The sequence below is a fragment of the Salvia hispanica genome, chromosome 5 (assembly GCF_029641045.1).
Source record: "Salvia hispanica isolate PSC_SH4W2 chromosome 5, Shi_PSC_v1, whole genome shotgun sequence".
NCBI classification, from domain to species: domain Eukaryota; kingdom Viridiplantae; phylum Streptophyta; class Magnoliopsida; order Lamiales; family Lamiaceae; genus Salvia; species Salvia hispanica.
The window spans coordinates 2,953,927-2,977,443 of NC_142696.1; the positions used below are offsets into that span (position 1 = coordinate 2,953,927).

The 23,517-nt window shown below is 37.8% G+C and overlaps 4 protein-coding genes and 1 non-coding gene across 5 annotated transcripts; 1 reads left to right on the forward strand and 4 right to left on the reverse strand.

Annotated features, from left to right (window-relative positions):
- Nucleotides 1–407: 407 nt before the first annotated feature.
- Nucleotides 408–479, reverse strand: TRNAE-UUC (transfer RNA glutamic acid (anticodon UUC)). Its single transcript has one exon. It is a non-coding gene; the product is annotated as a tRNA-Glu (tRNA).
- A 438-nt stretch (nt 480–917) lies between these two features.
- LOC125186152 (aluminum-activated malate transporter 2-like) lies at nt 918–3,613 on the reverse strand. Its single transcript, XM_048082487.2, has 5 exons — nt 3,254–3,613; nt 2,772–2,912; nt 2,137–2,409; nt 1,941–2,041; nt 918–1,656 (listed from the first exon to the last, which is right to left on the reverse strand). The coding sequence occupies exons 1-5, from the start codon at nt 3,549–3,551 to the stop codon at nt 1,099–1,101; spliced, it is 1,371 nt and encodes a 456-aa protein (XP_047938444.1). The 5' UTR covers nt 3,552–3,613; the 3' UTR covers nt 918–1,098.
- Nucleotides 3,614–10,529: 6,916 nt separating this feature from the next.
- Nucleotides 10,530–15,901, forward strand: LOC125187216 (5'-3' exoribonuclease 3-like). Its single transcript, XM_048083762.2, has 24 exons — nt 10,530–10,788; nt 10,871–10,976; nt 11,062–11,138; nt 11,322–11,513; nt 11,585–11,704; nt 11,909–11,971; nt 12,047–12,118; nt 12,206–12,277; nt 12,357–12,524; nt 12,605–12,682; nt 12,749–12,898; nt 12,979–13,053; nt 13,133–13,171; nt 13,244–13,336; nt 13,405–13,500; nt 13,591–13,661; nt 13,735–13,863; nt 13,931–14,048; nt 14,122–14,196; nt 14,275–14,417; nt 14,485–14,556; nt 14,645–14,720; nt 14,799–14,875; nt 14,951–15,901. Exons 1-24 carry the CDS (start codon nt 10,645–10,647, stop codon nt 15,699–15,701), a joined length of 3,057 nt encoding a protein of 1,018 aa, XP_047939719.1. The 5' UTR covers nt 10,530–10,644; the 3' UTR covers nt 15,702–15,901.
- On the reverse strand, nt 15,839–18,384 carry LOC125187217 (putative aspartyl protease At4g16563). The gene is made up of 2 exons (XM_089058425.1): nt 18,252–18,384; nt 15,839–17,632 (listed from the first exon to the last, which is right to left on the reverse strand). The coding sequence occupies exon 2, from the start codon at nt 17,326–17,328 to the stop codon at nt 15,964–15,966; it is 1,365 nt and encodes a 454-aa protein (XP_088914551.1). The 5' UTR covers nt 17,329–17,632; nt 18,252–18,384; the 3' UTR covers nt 15,839–15,963.
- LOC125187218 (uncharacterized) lies at nt 17,907–20,773 on the reverse strand. Its single transcript, XM_048083764.2, has 5 exons — nt 20,601–20,773; nt 19,893–20,073; nt 19,633–19,755; nt 19,106–19,324; nt 17,907–18,869 (listed from the first exon to the last, which is right to left on the reverse strand). Exons 2-5 carry the CDS (start codon nt 20,049–20,051, stop codon nt 18,390–18,392), a joined length of 981 nt encoding a protein of 326 aa, XP_047939721.1. The 5' UTR covers nt 20,052–20,073; nt 20,601–20,773; the 3' UTR covers nt 17,907–18,389.
- Between the last annotated feature and the right edge of the window lie 2,744 nt (nt 20,774–23,517).

The window sequence follows — 23,517 nt, forward strand, 5'->3', positions numbered from 1 at the left end:
GTTTCGGTAGCTTGGTGGCGAGCCGGCGAGGGACCTCTAGTATCAAGGGCGAGCTTCACCAACCCGAAAATCAACGACCTTAGAGTGGAACTCGTTATCGAGAAGGAGGTTGAAGGAGTGGACGAAGCTATAGTGTGCCATTGAATGCAAGTACACAACTTCTCCAGCTACATCAAGGCCAATGCTAAGAGTGAGGCTCAAAATTCACCATCTCCCAATAGTTCCTTCTTATACTAGAAGCCTCTCGGTTCCGACACTAAAGTAGTTTAAGTAAGAGGGATACGAGATGGCAGACACAGAGAGAGAGTGTGGCTTTCGTTTGAAAACCGATCGTCCCTTCGTCTATCAACACGCCCGGGTTCCATCTTCGAGCGCGAAGTTGCAAAAAAGGCCAAAAATTAAAAAGGTTCCGTTGCCGGGAATCGAACCCGGGTCTCCTGGGTGAAAGCCAGATATCCTAACCGCTGGACGACAACGGAATTTATGTTAGACGCTGTACTCCACATGTTTTTGTAGTGTTTCCTTTCGAGGATTTATTAGTTCTAGAAGGAGCAGTTAATACTGTATGATTTCCAATAATTTTTGAAAAACTAGAGTTTATTCGATCTTTCATTCTATTTTCTCTTGATTCGGTTATTCTTATAGGAATTGGGCATCATTTTATGTCTTGATTTAGTGTTATGCTCGTATCTCGTATAAGTAAATATCGGTAGTGACACTTTAATTCCGTTTGTCTACATGTTCCACCTCATTGCCAATTGTTTAGAAGCTATAAATTAAAGTGTAATCCAACGCCAATTAGTTTACAACTTATTAGTATTGATCCAAAAATAAATTCGAGTGGATATGCTCGGCTCAAAGCTAACAATAATAAACTAATATGGAGTCAACGGTTCTGACACAAATAAAATACACAATTTCATCACAACAAGGATTGTTGCACTAAAAATCCCACCAAAATGGGAAAAAAAAGGAGATCCAAAATTTTCACAATTACTCTCTAAACATCAACCAATCTCCTCACATACATTTCTTTCACATGTACTAAATGCAAAGCGATTGATGATTCTTGTTTATTTTCCACCACATATGTATTAATCACTCATACACCATGTTGACACTATGTGATGCTTCAATACTAGGACTCCTCTTCACCTTCTCCCGACTAGCCTGCCGGTTCATCTCCGGGTCGGGTTTCTTGAACTTCGCCTTCGTCGCGAGTACCTCCACAGAGTCTGCAATCTTCGTTGTGCACGCAACGATCTCAATTAGCAGGGACGCCACCGTTACCACCGGGACTATGTCGAGGAACTCGGTGTCGTGCCATAACCCTGTTTTCAGCAGGGCCTTTAGGGTCTTGCCCGCGGCCTTCGCCTCCGCGATGTGTTTCTCGCTGGCCACGGGGCAAGTCATCGACCGAAGCCCGATAGCGACGTCCGTTAGGGCTAAGGCGCATTCAGAGCTGATCTTTGTGCAGAAGTCTTGGATCTTCGTTCGAAGCTCCAATGGCGTCTGCACATCCGAGACGAGGTAGCAATTGAGCGCGTCGATCTTGTACGCGCATTCCCTGGTGCCCGACCCGATCTTGAGGTACTGGTTCCACGGGTGACGGTACCGGAACTTGCCGTGCCTCGGCTCCCACCGCGCGAAATTGACCTGCACGAGCAATTAATTTAGTCAAAATCAAGTTGAGTCGAGTCAAATGTAAAGGTATGACTTTGATGTTTTCGCCGCGTTGAACAATATCGTCTTTATATTAGTACTGATTTAGACGATGTTGTCTTTTGAGCACTAGCATGACCCCTTCCAATGATGCTAGTGTCCATCAGACAATATCGTCTTAGTAACAGTGACATAGACGATTTTGTCACGTGGGCTTGCAGGGCCACTGGGTGGGCCAATTCAAATTTCGAGATCTATTTTGCAATTCAACTACTCACCAATGAGTCCTCCGTGCTTTTGGATATGAGTACACTTTTGAAATCTTTGAGTGGTGCTAGATTTTTGTCGTATGATTCTTGGAAATATACACGTCCAAAAGCTAACATAAATAGAAAAAATAATCACATCAAACACTCTTAGATCAACTCAATCTCTAACAAGTAAACATTAAATTTCATTAGAAGAATCTATTACCTTCTAAGTAGCATGCTAGTTTCTCAATATTGGCAGCGGTGTGTCGATGAAGATCTTTGCCGGCCCAAACAGGGCGGACGAAAATGCAGATTAAAATGGCGACGCAGCCGCCGATCAAGATGGTGGTCAGCCGCCGGTACGCCATGTCAAATACGACATCGTCTCGATACCCAGACACCGATATCAGACTGAACGTCAGGATGAACACTAGAAACCCATAATCGTATCTTGCCCTAATCTTCGGATAGAATCGGCAAAACGTCGCCGTGGCAGCTGCAAATTAACAACACATTAATTTTTACAATTTACACACTTATTTATTATTATTACATATCTACTCTTCTATAATAAATTCAAAAAAAATCAAAATAAATATAGTTGATTTACAAAATTTTATTTTTATAATTGAATATTGCATAATTATCTCGAAAAAAACTGAAAAAATTACATGCGAATTTATTACTACTATAAAATTTTCAATTTTAACACTTTTAATATATACTCTACTATTTTCGAAAATTCTAATAGAAAAATAATATAATTAGTAATAAATCAGTTTAAACAAAATCGGATTATTTTGATTAAAAAATTTAAGGGCATTATATATGTACACAAAATTTATGTACATTAATTACCTATGATGCAAACAGACACCCCGATCAAAATGACCTCGACTTTCTCCGGTGCCAAGCTGGCCAAATCGTGTGTCCCAACACCTAGCGCTCCGCCCAGCAACGTCGCGAGCGCTCGGTTCACTCCTTTCCCCAACGTCGCTCCTGCAAAATTATTTAACACAAACATTAAAAACCGAACAAAGGTAAATACTCCCTCCGTCCCACATAATTTTACCCATTTCACTTTTACCATTTTTGGTAGTAGACCTCGTATTCCACTAACTCATTTCTACTCGCATTTTATTATAAAACTAATACTTTAAAAGTAGGACCCACGTCCCACCAACTATTTCAACTCACTTTCCATTACATTTCTTAAAACCCGAGCCGGGTCAAAGTGTGTAAAATTATATTGGACGGAGGGAGTATTCAACTTAATTAAGTAAGTCTGACCAACTGTTATCACCAATTGGTTTTAAGATGAAATGACCCAGCCAACTTACCAACGGAAAACTCGAAGACGACGACGACGGTCATGACGGCCCACATTGCGTTGACGCCGAATCCGTCGAAGAAGAAGTCGAAGTAGTAGAGGAGAGAGATCGCGGCTATGGCTAACCCGACTTTGAATGCGTGGACGACTCGTCTCGGATCTTCCTTGGCTAGTCTCTTGCCTTCTTTTCCGACGCCGGCGACCGCGCTCGAGATCTTCTCGAAGCGGGCCTTGAACCAGCCTTTGACTCTCTGCATAATTGACGCTTTTTCTTGATTTTGATTTTGATTTTGATTTTCCACCTCCATTTTCAGGTAAAGTCGGGTTTACGCTTTTTTTTGAAGTTAGGATGAAAATGGTGTGTGTTTGTTGATTTGGAGAGGGAGATGGATTTTATAGAATGGGAGGCGGGCTGGCGGGCTGAGGGTGAGCACACAGATACCCGTGTGGGTGTGTGTGGGTGTATCTAGGCACCGTCCAGCTCGGATTGTGTTTTTTTTTACAGCTGCACAAATTTTTATATGCTTGGTTTCTTCACTGTTGACTAATAAATGGTGAGATTGACTACCATGTTTTTTTTTGTTTTTGTTTTTTAAATTTAATGCTTGTTATAGATAATGAGATATAGTTATGGGTGTGAAATGGATGATGGTTCTATCTTGTGTAACCAAAGTAATTTTTTTTTTTCATTCCATCGTGCTAATAAAATAATTTACTTTTAGGCAAAGTTCACTACTAGAATACTAGTGGCGGATCCATAATACAAATTGTTTGCGGCGTGAGGTGAAGTAGTGGCGGATCCATAATACAAATTGTTTGCGGTGTGAGATTTTCTTAGTGGCGGATCCATAATACAAATTGTTTGCGGCGTGAGGTGAAGTAGTGGCGGATCCATAATACAAATTGTTTGCAGCGTGAGATTTTCTTAGTGGCGGATTCATAATACAAATTGTTTGCGGCGTGAGGTGAAGATGAAGTGCTATATTTTAGTGAAAAGTGAAATTGTAATTTCAAATATAAAAATATTTTAATAGTAAAATGTAGTATTACTTTGATGGTTTTTCTTAAAAAGTGCATGTTGGGATTGAAGGACGATTATGATATTTCTGATTGACCCTAAAGTAAAATATGGTCGTCCTTTATCTTATGTCACTTTCTAAGTATTGAACAAACGCAATATTATGTTTTTACATAAGCTTTAAATATGGTTTTCCAACTCGCCAATTTAATTTTTTGAAGTGTGCCCATCTCATAATTTTTTGAATAAAACACACTAAATGATAGTATCAAACTTTGGATTTAAAAATGGTTTAAAAGTATATACCCTTATGATCGATATTGAAATACTCCTATTATGAATTTGAAAATGGTTTAATAGTATGCAAATGTCAAGATTAATATGGATTTTTTTAGTGAAAATGATGTTTTAACAGAGCATGAATTATTTTGCGAGACTTGTAATTAATTTCATTTGAGAGTTGTCTGGTAATGTGTCGCACACATTTAGTGACTTCATACACGTAATAATTTTGGATCTTCATAAAATTAACTACATTAAATAGTGGTAGCAGGTGGGAATTATTACACATGTCGTCTATCAAGTATTCCAATATTATTAGTAGTTTAATAATTGTGGACAAGAGGAGGAATTGGTGACCATGACATATGTAGTAAAGTACTAAGTAATTAAATTTGAGAAATTATTTGAATTAATTTCTATGTTTGGTTGCATTATGTTGGTAGCTGTCAAGACCCATATATTCCATACAAAATGAGGATGTTTCTAGTGAGCTCTTACCAAACTATTGTCTACTATTATGGTGCTGTATTTTCCAGCTAATCTGAAATATATATCTTTATATTGGACGGTGTGGAATATATATATATATATATATATATATATATATATATATATATATATATATATAGGGGAGCACTAGGGCGCATCCTTAATTAGAGTGCTAACGTACATCCAACCACGTGCTGCCACGTGGCACGAAAAATGCAATATTGTATATATAAAAATGCAATACACATTTGTGAAGTTGTTCATGCATTTCCGCAGATTGCATTTTAGTTATAGAAAAATTGCATTTTTTATTGTTAAGTTTTGCATTTTCACATAATTGCATTTTATATTGTTAGGTTTTGCATTTTCACATATATAAATGCAATCCGTATAGATAAAAAATGCAAATTAAACAGTCAATATCGAAAATGCAAAACTCAACAACAAAAAATGCAATCTGCATATAACAAAAATGCAATCTGTCGAAATTCAATTATAACTTTTACAAATGCATATTGCATTTTTCTATATACAATATTGCATTTTTCGTGCCACGTGGCAGCACGTGGTTGGATGTACGTTAGCACTTTAAAATTAGTTAGCATATTAGTACATCCCTATATATATATATATATATAGTCAATTAGTCATCATATACATGTCTTAGAAAAAAATAAATTGAGTAGTACATAAATAATTTTTTTTATTTTAAATTAATGATAATAATAAGATGGAATTCGCATGCATGTATGATTAATGTTAGTACAAAACTATACTAAAATAGCATAGTGCAATTGCTAGATAATGCCAGAATGTGTGGTGTTTCTTTGGTGTTTGGATATTTCCTATTGTATATACATTTAATTTTTCTATGTTATTTACATTTATTTGCTATCTTATTTATTTGAGTGTTTTGTAAACTAAATGAAATTGTTTTTCTCAATGAATGTTGGTGCATTATTTAGCCGTCCATTTATTATTAATTAGTTTTATACTAGAGTCCTCCGTCGTTGAAAGCACTATTCCGATTTCCAAGCTGAATTCATACTATTATACAATAATAAAAACATAAAATATACACCAGGCGTACTTATTACATATGTAACATATATATATAATAAAAGTACAATTAACTTAGCTTGAATATGATAAGTATATATTATAATTCAAAGCAAATCTCGATGTAAAATTAAAAACCGTGCGATTATATATTAATATTACAATCGATCACATTGTATATAAATGTATACATTTGCATGTACTTTGAAATAAATATACTCGTATTTCTTGTTCAGACTATACACAATCTGATTTGATACTAAATGTTTTATAAAATATGTCAATTTCTATGTATATACAATCAGATTTTTTTAAAGGTGCGTTGTTTTATTGTTAAATTCTTCAAATCATTGTCCCACATCGGCTTGGTGATGATCCTAGCTTTTCTATATAAGCGTGAATAACCCTCCCTCTTATGAGGCCTTTTAAGGGGTGAGTGGCCCATTTCTAATATGGTATCAGAGCGGGCCCAAGTCGATGATGGTTTATCTCTTTATCTCTTCTCTTGCCTACCCACGTGATGGAAGTCTGATGTGTCATTCCGGCCCACACGTGAGGGGGCGTGTTAAATTCTTCAAATCATTGTCCCACATCGGCTTGGTGATGATCCTAACTTCTCTATATAAGTGTGGATAACCCTCCCCCTTATGAGGCCTTTTAAGGGGTGAGTGGCTCATTTCTAATATTTATCATACAACTTGTTATATTTAAATATTTCTAGTTTTCATAATTATGAGTATTATATAGGAAACAATTAATTAAGTCACGAAAATGACATGCTATAAGTATATAGCTATATAGGAATCTTCTGATGTATGTATTCCCTGTAATTTTACAACTTGCTATTTTTAAATCCTTATTAGTATTTGAGTTTATAGCGAAGAGGGAAAAAAAGCACAGTGGTATGTTATATTGAGACCAGGTGGAGTTCTGATGTATGATTCGTAATTAATTTCATTTTACAACTTGTTGTATTTAAATAATTACTTCATTTTTATTACTAGTATATAACTTGTTGTATTTAAATATGATTGGTATCATTATTTGTTAGTATCTTGCTTTTCAAATCTATTAATTTACCGTTTAAAAAGACAAAACTCAGCAATGTGGTATATGTTGTATTAAGATGGTCAGGTGTTGTTCTGTTATTATTTTACAGCTTAATTATCAGCTATCATCTTAAGATTTTAATTGTTATTGTTGGGGGGCAATAAATGGCATGTTATACATTAAAATCATGTCGAGTTTTGGTGTGTGGTTCTTAATTACACTAATTTTATTTTACAACTTGTTATATTTAAATAGTTATTAATTAGTATCTAATTAGTTTATGTGATTCCTAATATCGAAGATTATATAAATTTGAATTTATCGTAAGTTGTGACCATCTAGGCATAATTATGGCCCTTCGAATTTCGACGGGAACTATTTAAATTACTACTTTTTATAAATAAATAATGGGATAAATTGTTGGTAAACTATTAAGTGGAGTATTATTGTATTAACACATTATATTTTTCACTATCTGTGGTAGTTCTTTGCTTTTGAGGAGCTTGGTATTTGTTCTAATTTTTGTGCTCTTTTACTAATTAACATATTTTGAATGAATTGAGCCTTTCTTTTTATAAAAATATAGTATTAACACATGTAACGAATTGTGGTTGATTGTGTAATAAAATGAAAAGTGACGAATGATAATTGAATAATTATTGCCGAATAAATAAAATTTACTCATAAACTTTCACTAAGAAAAATCACAATATTTCGAATTCCATAAATGGGTTATTGTTTCGATTCACAAATTTTACCAACATTTGATTCCTACATACTTAATTGATAGTGTAAAAAATGACTAAACAAGTGGAGTAGAACTTTACACTATACTATTATTTAATAATTAACAAATATCCTTACACCAATTAAAAAAAATTAATCTATTATTTATAGAAGCATGGGCAGCCACATGAGATCACATTTTATCCCGACACTCCATGATTTATATATAAAACGAACTATTTTGAAATTATTGTATATAATTAAACAAACTATTTATAAAAATAGAATAACAATTACTAGTGGAGTTGGTATTATTTCTGAGAATTCGCCACCTCTCTTTGAAATCCATATTCCAATCTGAATCACATTTTGCTCACTTTAAACATATGCATATACTCATAAAATAGTGAAAATACAAACTATTTTTGGAAGGTATTATCAGACTTGATCTAGAAAGGACAACAGAAATCTCATCGTATCTAAATTTAATAATTAAATAAATTCAACCCATCATAATTTATTGCAATTATCAAATTCCAAGATTCCGTACTGTATATATTTACATATATATAGAAACAAAGAAAAAATATACTCCAAAATTTGTCATGCATGTGCTGTTGTAGAACATTGTCGTAAACCCTATTAATTATCAAATTTGGCCGATAATATTATATGTTATGATTCCAAAGATCAAATTTTGAATTTTAAATTTAAAGCTTTTGTGATTGTGTCCTATCCAATGGACGGTTCTTAATTAAGTAATATTATGTGAAAATATGATTATTTATTCATAAATTATTTAGAAATTTATGGTGTAGTATTTTTGGATTTGTTTCATTATTGGGCCGCTGAAACCCAAGAAGTAGGCCGTGGGCTATTCAAGGCTAAATTTATTTAATTTATATGAATTGGGCCGAATTGAAAACTTATATTGGGCTAGTAAAATATGGAGCGTGTGCGCATTGATTAGTCAGATGTATCGGTATGTTGATTTTAATTAGCAAATTATTACTATTAAATTTGTTTTTAATTTTATAATCATTCAAATTTTTTGTGCTGACATTGCTTAATAGTAAATGATAATTCAATAAATAGTATAATATGACGTTGTTTTTCTGTCTAATTATGTAATGCCATTTTTATTATCTTCCGATAATATTACATAGGTAAGTCATCAAGCTATGAATCATCAAATCAATAGTTTGTGTGCAAAATACCAAATTAGTACTGGTTCGTTAATTTACTGTTGGTATGAAAACTAAAATTGACAAAAATTTAGAAATTTATAGCTAAATTCACAACAATAATAAATGAGCATTTACAATTTATTGTGGGAAAGTTTAGAAGTTTATGGCCAAATTCACAACCATAATAAAGGTGTATTTAGAGGTACTAGCATAATTTATTTTGGGAATATGAAGATAAGAACGTTTGAAATCCCAAGAAGTAGAATCATTGCAAAAGATCCTCGAAGATGGAGCAGGAATTTAAATATACACAGCTTTATATGCATAATGTCTATATGTACTGCAAAACACGAAACATGTCACTGCAATTAAAAAGAGAAGGGTTGGAATCTCCGGTCATGCAAAATGCCACCTCAGGGGATGCTATGCACATATAGTCCACACCATCTATTATTTGAATAAAAAAATAATAATGCAAGTATGTAAATTATTCAAAGTGGAGATATGCACAACATTTTTTACTATGGCATTTTGCACCGCTGGGGATCCCAACCCAAAAAAAATCACGATTTGAAATATTACGAAATTTTAACATATTCTAGTTTATATATCAATTTTAAAAAATATTTTAACATAAGGAATTAGATTTTAATTATTGAAGTTAATAGGTGATAAATAATATATTCCCTCCAATTAAAAATAAAATGCTTTTATTTTTAGATTGTCTTATTAAAAATGAAACGTTTTCTGCACCTCAATGGATGAGACGGCTGATACAAGGATTCAAAGATGCTCCATATCCAAAGGCATGAAACGATCCCCTAACCATTTCATTAAGGATGGACGAGTCTCATGTCACTCGACCACACCTTTATGTTCTATCTCTATTTTTTCATCTCTTACTTTACTCTCTCTTCTTTAATTCACAAAACAACACTACAAAAAATCTCGTGTTCATTCTCAAATATTTTCATATATAATGGGACGGGAAGTATATCAATAAAATATATCTAAATATTGACAATTTTTTTTAAATGTTATTTATCATATATTAACATTAAATATGAGAAGTTTAATGGTCAAGATTTTAATTTACAGTGTAATTATTCAATTACCAATCAGTTTTATAACTATATCAGACATACCAATCGAATAACGAATCATTTTTATAACGTTATAACTGAGATACCAATCGAAAAATCGACTACACGTAATGACGTAATTGACAATAAATTCAATATTTATAAAAAACAATGTCATTTACCTTAAATTACCAATAATACCAAATACTATTTCACAGCGAATCGGGCGCTACAACATGCTAAATACACGACGAATAGTCGAATACAGCATTTTCCAAACAAAATAAAAATAAATCTCAAAATCAATAAAAATAAAAATATAAAAATTAAAAAGAAGTCCAACCGTCGCAGTTATGTGCCCGCCACAGTAAGTGCACTCGAAAACTTGAAGCATTCCTTCCAATAAAGTTTCGAATAAAGACTGTTAGCAAAATCAATCAAATCCCAAAATCTAAAGATTAAACTTGATCGCTCTTCCACTTTCAGAAGCTGCATTTCTTGATCTAAAATGGGCCTTCCCTCCTTCTATCGCTGGCTCGTCAACAAATACCCCAAAATCGTATCCGACGCCGCCGCCAACCCGCCGGAGTTCGATAACTTATACCTCGACATGAATGGATTAATCCATCCCTGCTTCCACCCCGATGACCACGTCTCTGCTCTATTCCAACTTCATCTTCATCATTTCTTTTTCACTTTTTTTTAATGCTTTTACTTTGTGATTTGTTTCTCAGCCTTCTCCTCCAACCACCGTCGATGAGGTTTTCGGGCGAATCCATGATTACGTGGACAGTCTCTTCGACATCGTGAAACCTCGTAAACTGCTCTTCATGGCTATAGGTATGAACTTTGAAGCTTAAATGAATCAAGATCATTTATTATTTAATTCCTTGCTTTATAATTCTGTATGCATTTTCATTCATAGATGGTGTTGCTCCGAGGGCTAAGATGAATCAGCAACGTTCTAGAAGATTCCGTTCTGCTAAAGATTCCCAACACGCTGTAAGATTCCTTCCTCTGCTCCAAGATTCTGTGTTTCAGTTAGGTGGCAGTCGGTTCGTTAGATAAGATAATAATGAGATAAAATATGAGATAATCCAAAATTAGAGGTGACCGAACAAGAGATAAGAATAGACATGGCAACCGAACGGTCCCTTAGTCGTTTATTTTCGACTGTTGCTGCAGGAGGAAGTGGAGGATAAGTTGAGGAAGCAGTTTGAGGCTGAAGGGAGAGCTGTTCTTCCAAAACAAGAATCTGAGATTTCGGATTCGAATGTGATCACTCCCGGTACGGAATTCATGTATTTGCTGTCTGAGAATCTGAGAAGCTTTGTGAAACGACGGTTGAAAGAGGATCCAGCTTGGGGGGATATCAAGGTTGTTTGTTTCGAATGATCCTTTGTTCGTGTTTTGCAATGTTTGGATTTTGACTTTGTGTTTCGTTGAAGGTTATCTTGTCTGATGATAAGGCTCCGGGGGAGGGGGAGCATAAAATAATGAGCTTCATCAGAGCACAACGCGCTTCGCCTGAATATGATCCGAACACGAGGCATTGCCTCTATGGTCTGGTAATTAAGGAATGTTGCCTAAACATGGATTTATGCTGTGTTGGTATTCTGAAAAATAGAATTGAAATGTGAGAATGTAAATACTCAAATGAAAGAATGCTGATAAGCTCATGGACTACATTTTCGTTGGCTAGCTTGATTCAGTTCTCGATTGCATGATCCATATAGAGTACCAAAGTAATGAAAGACTGTATTTTGATGTAGGATGCAGACTTAATCATGCTTGCGTTAGCCACGCATGAAGCACATTTCTCGATTCTGAGAGAGGTTTGTGTCAATCTCCTGCATTCTTCCTTGTATATTCTTTGCTTTTCGTAATCAGTTGTAATCTGTTGTTAACAGGAGGTTTTGCCTCTAATTGGAGAGCTTAGAAATGGGAGTTTTGGCCGTGCATCGGCTGATTCTGTGAAGGAGGTATTCGAATTGTTAATGTCTGCCTTTATATATCATTTTTGTTGTTGCTGTACCTTTACGACTTTGATGTTGTTCGTCTTTGAATAGCAACCTATGAGTCATGAACCGGCCTCTAGTCAGGAATCTAGGTGGCAACCCAGTAAACGAAAACCGTATCAGGTATGATGAAGCAAGAACTTGATGAGAAAGGATGATATTTCCATTTCTCTATTGATAATATAATTCTGTGTGTTTGCAGTTTTTGAATGTGTCTGTTTTGAGAGAATATCTATCTCTGGATATGGAAATTCCCGGCTTCGACAAATTTGAATTTGATCAAGAAAGAGCCATTGATGATTTCATCTTCATTTGCTTCTTTGCTGGGAATGATTTTCTTCCCCATATTCCAAGCCTTTCTTTGCATGAGGTTCTCTAGTTATCTCATATCTGAATCATCACTGAAATTTTGTGAGTCTATGAATCAAAATCTTCTCGTCTTGTTTGTAGGGCTGTATCGACCTCATGATGGATGTGTACAAGAAAGAATTCCAAAATTTTGGTGGCTATTTAGTAAATATTGAAAAGGTAACTGATTTTATTCAACTTAGGTGTTTTATTTGGTGTTTTTGTTCATACTGGAACTTGAAACAGATAGCTGATAACAACGGGGGCTATATAAAGCTTAGTCGTGTAGAAAGATTCATCCTCGCTGTTGGAGCATACGAGGAGAAAATCTTCAGTAAACGAGCTGATATTAGAGAAAAAAAACTGAGGCGAATTCTTGTTGAGCACAGAGATGCTGTGAGTTTTAGATCGTGGTCTTGTTTTTGTAGTGCTTTTATGGTATTGGCACTTAAACGTCGTATCTCATTTTGTTTCAGCAAGAAGAACAGAACTGTCTTGAGGAAGGAACCTCATCAGACGTATTGGGCATGAACGACATTTCTCGTATTGATGTATGTTTTGTATCTTCTTAGTAAAACTTCTATGTAGTTTTGTGAATCAATACATCCTCAGTTTTCGTTGTTTATGCAGAAATTGAAAATTTCTCCTCCGGCTGAAGATGCTGATACGGTATGCAAAAATTACTGTTCTTCGCTCAAACTTCCGGTTCTGTGCATTACTACACTCCATTTCTTATATCAGGTTATGGAAAATACGAAGCAGTTGAAGCAGAAGGTCAAGGATGTGATCAAACGAGAATCCGATATTTTTAAAGATGGCTTATGTGCAGATAAGGTATTATTTGCAAATATATTCCCTAATTTTATCTCTATAATGTAATCATCTTTGAACGTCTCATGTAGCTGAAACTTGGAAACCCGGGTTGGAGGCAGCGATACTACAGTGAAAAATTCTGCGCTGACAACCAAATAGAAATGGAATCAGCAAGAAAATCTGTGGTATGCTTGTGTTATATACGATTAATCAAGAAATATATTGTGGTTCATCTTGATACCGTTTTAACTTTCGCTATTATGTTCCGTTTTTAGGTTGCTGAGTACGGAAAAGGTCTTTGTTGGGTGCTCTTGTATTATTTCTCTGAAGTGCCATCTTTTACATGGTTGGTGTATATCTTCTTTAATATGGCTGATTCCTTGTTTAAATTTGTGTCTGAGTTGCGGTTGCGTTTTTAGGTTTTATCCATATCATTATGGCCCATTTGCGTCAGATTTCAGAGGGCTGTCTCGTTTGAAGGCGAAGTTTCAGAAAGGCTTCCCCTTTAAGCCGTTTGATCAGCTAATGGGAGTACTTCCTCCGAGCAGGTAGCGTCACTCAACAGCGTCTTGCTTACTATACGATGGTATTAGGCTAACGAGAGCTATGCTGCAGCTCTCATGCTTTGCCTGAGGCTTACAAGGGTCTTATGGTTGACGGAGAATCCAAGATAATCGACTTATATCCTACAGAATTCAAGATGGATGTCGATGGAAAGAGATTTTTGTGGCAGGTACGTAACAGATTTTTGCAGATTAAAAGTCGTTATACTTCTCGCTAATGTGTAGTGTTTTGATCTTGAGTAGGGAATATGTATTCTTCCGTTTATTGACGAAGAGCGTCTTCTTGTGGAGACGAAGAAAGTTGAAAATGAACTGAAGGTGAAATGTTGCAGAAGTCTTATTACTTTTGGTTCTAAAATGTTCAGTATGATTTGACAATTGTTTGATAAAATGTAGGATCAAGAGAAGATCAGGAATGAGGAGACTCATCATTGCCTGTTTTTGAGACATTCGAGTGAGATGAGGCAGGAATTGTCGTCGCGCAGAGAGAGAATGAGGTTAGAGAAGATCAAGGGAGCCATCGCGATTGACAGCCATATGTAAGATCCTTGACTTGAACATGTTGCTGTATCTTTGTGTTGATTCTGATGATGGAATCAATTTCAGTGAAGGAATCAAAGGTACGTTACATGTAACGAGTGATCAGACTGATAGGGACGATGATGAGAAATCTGTTATGTAAGCCTGCAAACAACTCTACTTGCAATTAGATATATAGTTTAGTTTCTTTCCTTTATTTTCACTAATTATCTCTGCTTTGATTCAGATGCATTTTCTATGAGATCCCTCGGTGTTCCAAATTCGTTCCTCGACTTCTTGAAGGCGTCAACGTAGCCGAAAGGGTAAGCAAACTAATTCTTTTCTGAGAGATGCTTTTTGGATGTAGTGATCAAGAATCTCAATCAACTGTTTCTATGCAGACTGTGTTTAAAGAAGACCTGGAAGAAACTGTGCTTTGGCATGAGCACCGCGGGCATGGATTGTGGCGCAATCAAACGTGAGTTTAGTTCGTGTGGTATCCATTTCTGTTATTCATTCTTGCATTGCTAAACTGACCTAAAATTTCAAACAGGCCTCACTATCAAAAATCAGACGTGGCATCACCATCTGCAGGCCGTGGCTTCTGTTTTGGGCGAGGAAGAACATCTGTGCCTCGAGAGAATTCATATCATGACCATGGTAACGTGGGCTGTCAGCAACCGGCTGGATCTTTTAGGAGGGATGTTCATGATCGTTCCACATCGAGCTATAGACAAGGTGACAGCAATTTCTGGCAGTGTCGTGGTGATTCTGCCAACGCTGATTGGAGGGTGCAAAATCCCTCTGGTAATAGTGGTGTGGGAAACCAACGACAGTATGCGTATCAGCCGTTTGTGGCTAATGCTGGCCGTGGTCAAGGCGGCCAGAGACAGCCGTACGTGTGTCCTGCTAACGCTGATTGGAGGGCGCGAAGTCCCTCTGGTAATAGTGGTGTGGGAAACCAACGACAGTATGCGTATCAGCCGTTTGTGGCTAATGCTGGCCGTGGTCAAGGCGGCCAGAGACAGCCGTACGTGTGTCCTGCTAACGCTGATTGGAGGGCGCGAAGCCCCTCTGGTAATAGTGGTGTGGGAAACCAACGACAGTACGCGAATCAGCCGTTTGTGGCTAATGCTGGCCGTGGCCAAGGCGGCCAGAAACAGTCGCACATGAGTCGACCCATTGTGCCAAGTGGTGGTCTTGGCCACAGCGGCCAAGCACAGCGAACAAGTCAGCCGTTTCTTCCTAATGGAGGACGTGGTCAGGAACGAAGTCGAGGCTGGTGGTCTCGGACAGATTCTTGATCTTACTAACAATACCAGAACATAGATCAGTAGACAGTTTTTGTATGTCTGATCTCTGGTTTTAAACATTAGTACAATAGTTTTTTGGGATCAAGAAACTAAGGATCCATTTTTGTTGTGTACAATCACAATGTGTATAGGTTGAATTATGCTTTCATTGGATATAAAACAATTAATGTGATATAAATTTGTTACACAAATTATTCCTACATATGGTATAATTTATAAAACCACAATGTCTGATATAAATCTTCCTAGTATCTCATGAACATGAGTGCTGTTTGAACCCAAACCTCTCATTCCTCAGGTCATACTCAACATGAAAGTTCTGCATCAAAAAGTTTCCTAGGATCACCGAGGGCCCGCCCACGAGATCCGGCCCGAGCAATGTATCGTCGGTAACCACGGTCAGGCACATGACAGACCTCTCGCCATCATCCACCACAAAGAAGTAATTCTCAAGTGGCAACACCATCTCTGCCCCACCCTTGAAATGCAGCTCCATTTCAGGCATCTTCAAATCCTTGTGCCCCGTGATGTCGAAGCACGGCCTCAGCCCCGTCGCGCCCTCCACCTCGGCCGCCCTCTTGTACCCCTTCACCTGCTTGGAGAACGCGCCGTACACGGCCTCAAACACGGCCTTGTTCATGTACACGAACGTCGACCCCGAATCAACTATCGTCCCACCGTTACCACCCGAGTCCAGGACGAGGTCCCGGTACGAAACCTCGACCTTCCTCCCTCCGACGACGATCCTCCTCAACCCGACGTAGTAGTAGTCCGCGACCGCGCTACCCTCGTCGTCCCGCGCCGGATTCTTCAGCAGCGGCGTGTAGCTGAGCTCGGCCGTCTTCGCGCCTGAATCCGAATCCGAATCCATCATGAGGAAGCTGCTCTTAGGGCTGTTATCGAACTTGTGAGAGACGTGGCAGTACGAGAACTTCTTGAGGCCAAGCTGGCTCGGGAGGGACGAAACGCCCCTCCCGAACCCGACCACGCCCGCGGGCTGGCCGGACGAGAACAGAGAGCAGCCCACGAGAAAATCCTTGATTTCCCCGTGGGGCATGGTGAGGGTCTCCACCATGGCTACGCCACCGGTGGAGCCTAAACCGTAGAGGAGGATGTACGGCGGGCATATCTGCGTGCAGTTCGCCTTCGACGACAGCTGGCAGTCCCGGCAGCTGGAGTTCGGGTCGAACGGCTTGTGAAGCCAGCCACATTTGGGATTCATACATCCTAGAAACCTAGCTGAGGATGACTGCTTAGGGAGGAAGGAAGAGATAGGTGATGATGAGCAGTTTCTGCAGACGTATCTCTTGGTGCAGGGGAACCAGGAGAAGCTGCTACCGGTGTCGATGATCATCGGTATCGACTGAGGAGGGGTGCCGAAGCTGAGGGAGACGGTGTAAGCACCGTTGAAGGGGAAGAGAGGGGTGGTGGAGGGGGGTGAGTTCTTGCCATTCTTGAGGTGGCTAGCTCGGGCCACCGCGGCCGAAGCTAGCTGAGTCAGCCTCTGCAGAGGCTGAGCAGAGTGTGGGAGAGTGGTGAAGAGGGAGATGGGAATGGGGGCTGCAGAAGAGGCTGAGAGAAGGAGAGAGAAGAAGATGAACACAATGCAAGAAGACATTGTGTTGAAGGTGGAAGGAATCTGTGGGACTGTTGTGGGTGTTCTTATTTAAACCATGTTTGTGTTGACTCCAACAACTGTCAGTGAGCATGTGAATGGAGCCATCAATGGAGTGGCAAAGAAGGGGAAAAGTGTGATGACAGAATGCAAAAGTGGGGCCTAGGCTTCAAGTTAATGTGATTTAGCAATTTAGCATTCAATAATTGGAGGTAGCACAGTAGCCGTTAGGACTCAACTTCCATCCACTGCATCTAATGCTGTTTACTGCTCACTTCCAAAATGGCAGCAATTAATTTTCAAGAATCTGCAAAAGATTAAGAAAAAAGTGAAAAAGGTGCAATCTTTGCTTCAAGAATCTACTTTTACACTTCATCTGAAATAGATCTTTTGTTCTCATGAAGCTGCTAAGAGTTAATATCACCCTTTCCCACCTCATTTACTTTTGTAAGGAATGGTAGTTTTGCCACTCTATATTGCATTATTTCTTATGACTTTGTTGTGGGATTGCCTTTTGCACTTAAAAACTATATATATAAATACAAAACCAATGTCTAGGTCTAGGCCATTGGAAGATGTGCTTTAGTAAAGTTTAAAGGTTGTTTATTCAAAACACAACTTGCTCTTCGAAACGAATAACAAGTTCAAATAAATCCATACCTCCTTACAAAAAGCACACAGCAAGACTGTAAGATAGCAGAACCTAAAGTGGGAGAAATGAGGTTACATAACAAGCAATAATTCATGATATTCATCACGACAACGATAGGTCTGCCCTACCAAACTTCCACATTGAGCAGCATGGAACAAAAGTGGGCAACAAACCACATGGGCACACAGCAATGGAACATGTGAAGAATTTTTCGTTTACATATGAGATTGGCAGACAAAAATGCCAACCAGACTCCAGCCATGTGTGTGCGTACCTGAGTGTTCGTTCCACTCGCTACCGTTACACAACAGCAGTTTCTACATCCATCTGCTGACTTCAACATAGAGAAATAAATGCTGATGCATATGTTATCACACAGTGATACAAGCTGAAAAGGCTGGTGCATATGTTATCACAAAGTTGTTTGTGTTTTCGCTTTCTTTCTAGCCAAAAATCGCTCCTTTGCTGCAGCCAGTGCATCCTCGCTTCTCTTGTGATGGTCTTTTGCCACAGGTGCTGCTTCCTCGCTTCCTTTATTATTGTCGGGTGCCGGCTGGTCTCCTGCAGCAGATGCCACATCCTCACTTCTTTTCTGACTGTCGGGTCTTGGTAGGTTACGAGCTGATGGTTCATCTGCAACCTGATCTCGAATGGAAGAATGAGGCTTGTCCTTGGGAGAATGATGCGCGGTAATCTCATCCTGATGAGTCTTCGCCATCCTTGAAGAATCCAAACTAGTACCAGCTGTCGCAGGAGAGACCTGACGTGTTGGCTGAACTGCCTTTTCATCGGGATGCTTCTTAGATTTCCCCTTGTCGGCATCTTCAGAACCAAATGCTACGTTTTTGGATAGGTTGAAATAAAAATCACTGAGGTCAGCCTTCGTGGTAACCTATAAAAACACAGAAACAAAAATTACAATGTATAATATGCTACAAACAGTAAACTCCAGTTTTGAAGTTATAGCTGTAAATTCATAATATCGTGAGCCAAAAACAAAGCCGAGCACTGACAAGAAGCATACTTATCCATATAGTATAAGGTAGATTTGTCGAGTACAAGTAAACAGGATAACACAAATTATAAAAAAACACCATAATCAGTAGAGAAGAAGTGAGTTCAACTTACATCGTCCTTCTGCTCACGCAACTCACGAAGCCGCTCTTCCTCTATCCACTTGGCTTGCTCTGCTAGCTTCTTCTTGTAAGCGCTAGTAACGAACTTATCTTTATCTGCATAGAGATGTTCATCTTGGCTTCTCTCTTTGGCAAGTTTTCTCTCATAAATTATCTCATGTTCTCTCTCTCGTTGTTTTGCCTTGTCTATCAGTCCTTGAATATATCTTGGCTGCAAATGAAGATACAATATTAGTTGATCATTTGCAAGCCAAAATCTATCACCTGCATAATCAAAAGACTTTGCATAGCATATAGGAGTAGATCAATGTAGAGGTAAATCCATTTGTAGCCAAGGATTAACTTACGATTTCTTTTTTTACTTTTTTTGTACTATGGTCTATGGCCAATAATAAAACTACTAGACACTAAAATTTTATTTGTGCAAGGATCAGAAATCACCAAAACGCGTTCCCAGAGACAGTTCAATATGAATCTACCATGCATTTATTAACAAGTAAAGCAATACTCCAACAATACCTTTCTATCTTGTCGATCTTCCACTTTGGGGCGAACTTGCTTTTCCTTCATTTGATCATATACGCCGTCATAGTCAAACGCCAAAGGGTCTTCTTCCAGAACCTTCTTATGCTGCTCTTCAACCTTTTGAGAGAATTCAAAATGGAAACAAAAAAGTACAGTCATATAAGTCTGCCAAATGGAAAAACACAATTCACAAAAACAGAATCTTTATATCAGTAAGTAACCAAACCAAAATTTTACAATAGAAGAAGACTGACATCTTTGTGAGTTTTTTTCTTGTAGGCTTGACGCAAAATGTCCCTCTCAACATTATCATCGTCGTCGTCATCATCAAAGCCGAGCACCTTTGGAGGCGGGGGCCTCGCAGGCTGTTTCTGCTGTGGCTTAACTCTAAGTTGCAAGCCGTACTTTGACATCTTCTATCTCCGATTTCAAAATCTAAAAAAAATCGAAAATATGAGTATTCAATTCAAAAACCAACCATCATAGCACTAATACGGAGCTTCATACAAATCAAGCAAAACACTTTCACATTTTTATAGGAAAGCCCTAGGAAGGCACGCTGTCAATCGTGCCCAACCAGAGCAGGTAAAAAAAGAAGCAATTGACATACTTAGTTGCCTCTGATTTCACTTGATTTGACAAGATAAAAGGGCAATCATTCTTTATGCTTGAGGAAAAATCAGATAATGAAACTAATGATTAAGCCTAAATCACGAACCCAAAGCTAATCCCCGAAACCCTACCTCAGAATTTGCAATTCAAATTGAAGAACTAAACAACCAAAAAACGCAAGCTTCATAGACTATAAGCCATCGATTAATCTTGAGATAGAACAGCCAACAAAAATCACAAACAGCGTGTCCAACAGCTGAATCCCCTAAATCAAAATTAAAATGCAAAAATAAAGAGATAGAGAATACAGAATGACGCCATGTTGAAAACTAAATACATAGAAATCTCACCGTTCAATCCTTCGTAGGTTTCTCACAATTCCGACGATGAGAAGTGAGATACCGGTGAGGGCGGAGGAGGGATAGAGTGGGTGGTGGTCGGCGCTACCGCTCGCGGTGGTGGATTTTAATAGTTTAACGATTTATAGGAAAAGGGGAAAGAAGTATTCCCAGTAGTATTTTTCGCGATAAATGAAATACTAGTAAGTGTATTTTTTATAAATCCTTCGTAGTCAACTCATAAGAATAAAAAAAACTCTATTAAATCATGGATATGGATCAATTATTATTGTGCATTGCTGGGGTAAAATACTGAAATACTGGCCATATCATATCAAAAAAATACCAAAAATTACTGAATTTTCGGTATACCGTGACTTTCGGTATTCCGGTAAGGTAACGGTATGAATTTTCAAATACTGCGGTATACCACTGCATACCGAAATTCAGTATATACCGTAAATTAAGGTATATACCGTAAACTAAGGTATATACCACTAAAATATAAACGCAATTATATATAAAATATATTTTTAAATTATAAAATTTATTGTGAAATATAAATATAATTATGAATAAATTATATTTAATTCATTTTTAAATTTATAAAATATAAATAATATTCTAAAAAATCTTATTTTCTATTTTAATTGATATTGAAAGTAAGGTATACCGCAAAAGTAAGGTATACTGAACTTTGGTACGACATACCAAAAATGAGGTATGGTATCGGTATGGAAATTCGTCATACCGAAAATAAGGTATACTGAAAACTTTGGTAAGGTAAAGGTATGACTTTTTCGCATACCGTATTTACAGTAAAGTATACGGTATGGTGGTTTCGGTACGATATTATTGAACTGAATTGTATTGTTTGTATTGAGATATTTGGAGTACCCAACACCTTGGTATTTATAGGAGGTGTTAGGGACTCACAATCATTAATACATCTTGGAACAATTACATTTTTGAGACTATACATCATAAATACTAAGCTTTGGTACTAATATCTTTCTTCTCAATACTAATAATTCTCTTTCCAACACTCCCCCTCAAGTTAAGTAACGGGATTTCCGATACTTAACTTGCCAAGCACATCAGAGAAATTCCTTGCTCCCACTGCTTTAGTCAGGATATCTGCAAGTTGATCTTCAGACCGAACATATGGGAACTCAATACTTCCTGCCTCGATGTTCTCTTTGATGAAGTGTCTGTCAACTTCAACATGTTTTGTTCGATCATGTTGAACTGGATTTTCTGCAATGCTAATCGCGGCTTTATTATCACAAAACATTTGACATGGCTTTTGTGATAAAAAGCCAATTTCTTCCATCAATAATCTGAGCCATAATATTTCGGTTAAACCATTTCTGATCCCTCTGAATTTGGCCTCGGCACTTGATAACGCTACGACCTTCTGTTTCTTGCTCTTCCAAGTGACTAGATTTCCACCGACAAATGTAAAGTACCCAGAAGTGAATTTTCTATCCATTGGGTTTCCAGCCCAGTCGGCATCTGTATAACCATGAATCTCCAAATGTCCATTCTTCTTGAACATAATTCCATGATCAAAGGTTCCTTTGAGATATCGGACAATTCTCAATGCTGCTTCAAAGTAGTTGACTTGTGGCTTGTGCATAAATTGACTAACCACACTAACTGCGTATGCAATACCTGGCCTCGTGTGTGATAAGTAAATCAATTTTCCCACTAATTTTTGATACCTCTCTCGATCAGCTAGTTGTGTTCCCTCATTTATTTGGAGACCATGATTTACTGCAATTGGAGTGTCTGCTGGCTTGCAATCCATCAAGCCGGATTCTGCTAGAAGGTCTAAGGTATATTTCCTCTGATTGATGAAAATCCCTTCTCTTGACCTTAGAACTTCAACTCCAAGGAAGTACTTCAATGCTCCCAAATCTTTCATCTCGAACTCGGTGGCTAAGTTCTTCTTTAGCTCCTCTATTTCTTCAGCATCGTCTCCTGTGATAATCATGTTATCAACATAAATTATCAGACACGTAATCTTATCTCCTTTCTTCTTCAGGAATAGCGTATGGTCGGCATTGCTCTGTTGATAGTCATATTTCTTCATAACTTCTGTGAATCTTCCAAACCACGCCCTCGGAGATTGTTTTAATCCATATAGAGTCTTCTTCAACAGACAGACCTCTCCATTTTCAAAGTCATCTTCAAATCCTGGAGGTGCCTCCATGTATACTTCTTTCTTCAATTCACCATGCAAAAAAGCATTAGTGACATCAAACTGGTATAATGGCCATTCTCTGTTTGCTGCGATGGACAATAATACTCGGACAGTATTCATCTTTGCCACAGGTGAGAACGTCTCTGAATAATCTACTCCATATGTCTGAGTATATCCTTTGGCCACGAGGCGAGCTTTGTATCTCTCAATTGTTCCATCCGATCTCTGCTTGATAGTAAATACCCATCTGCATCCTACTGGTCTTTTCCCTTTTGGCAGTCGACATTTTTTCCAAGTCTTATTTCTCTCCAAAGCTTTCAACTCCACCATCATTGCTTCCCTCCAATGTTTGATTTTAAGGGCTTCTTTCACTGTCCGTGGGATCTCCTCTTCTCCATATAGAGCAGCCTCAAATGCTCTGGCCAATTTTGTCAGGTTCGCCTTCGCCACACTACCCACTGGATATCTTGATCGTTTACTTGTCCGTTCGGGAGTGTATCTTTTAGGAGGAATCCCGCGAGTGCTTCTAAAAGGAAGAACATACTGTCCGGTATCTCCATCAATGATCTCTGTAACAACATCGTCAGTAGTAATAGAATTCTCAACAGAATTGTTTACCTCGGATATCGGATGGGAGATCGTTGGAATAGCACCTATTTCATCATGTTGATTTGCGGTTGAGACGTGCTCGGCGACAGTATTAGCTGACTCTGGTGGATCTTC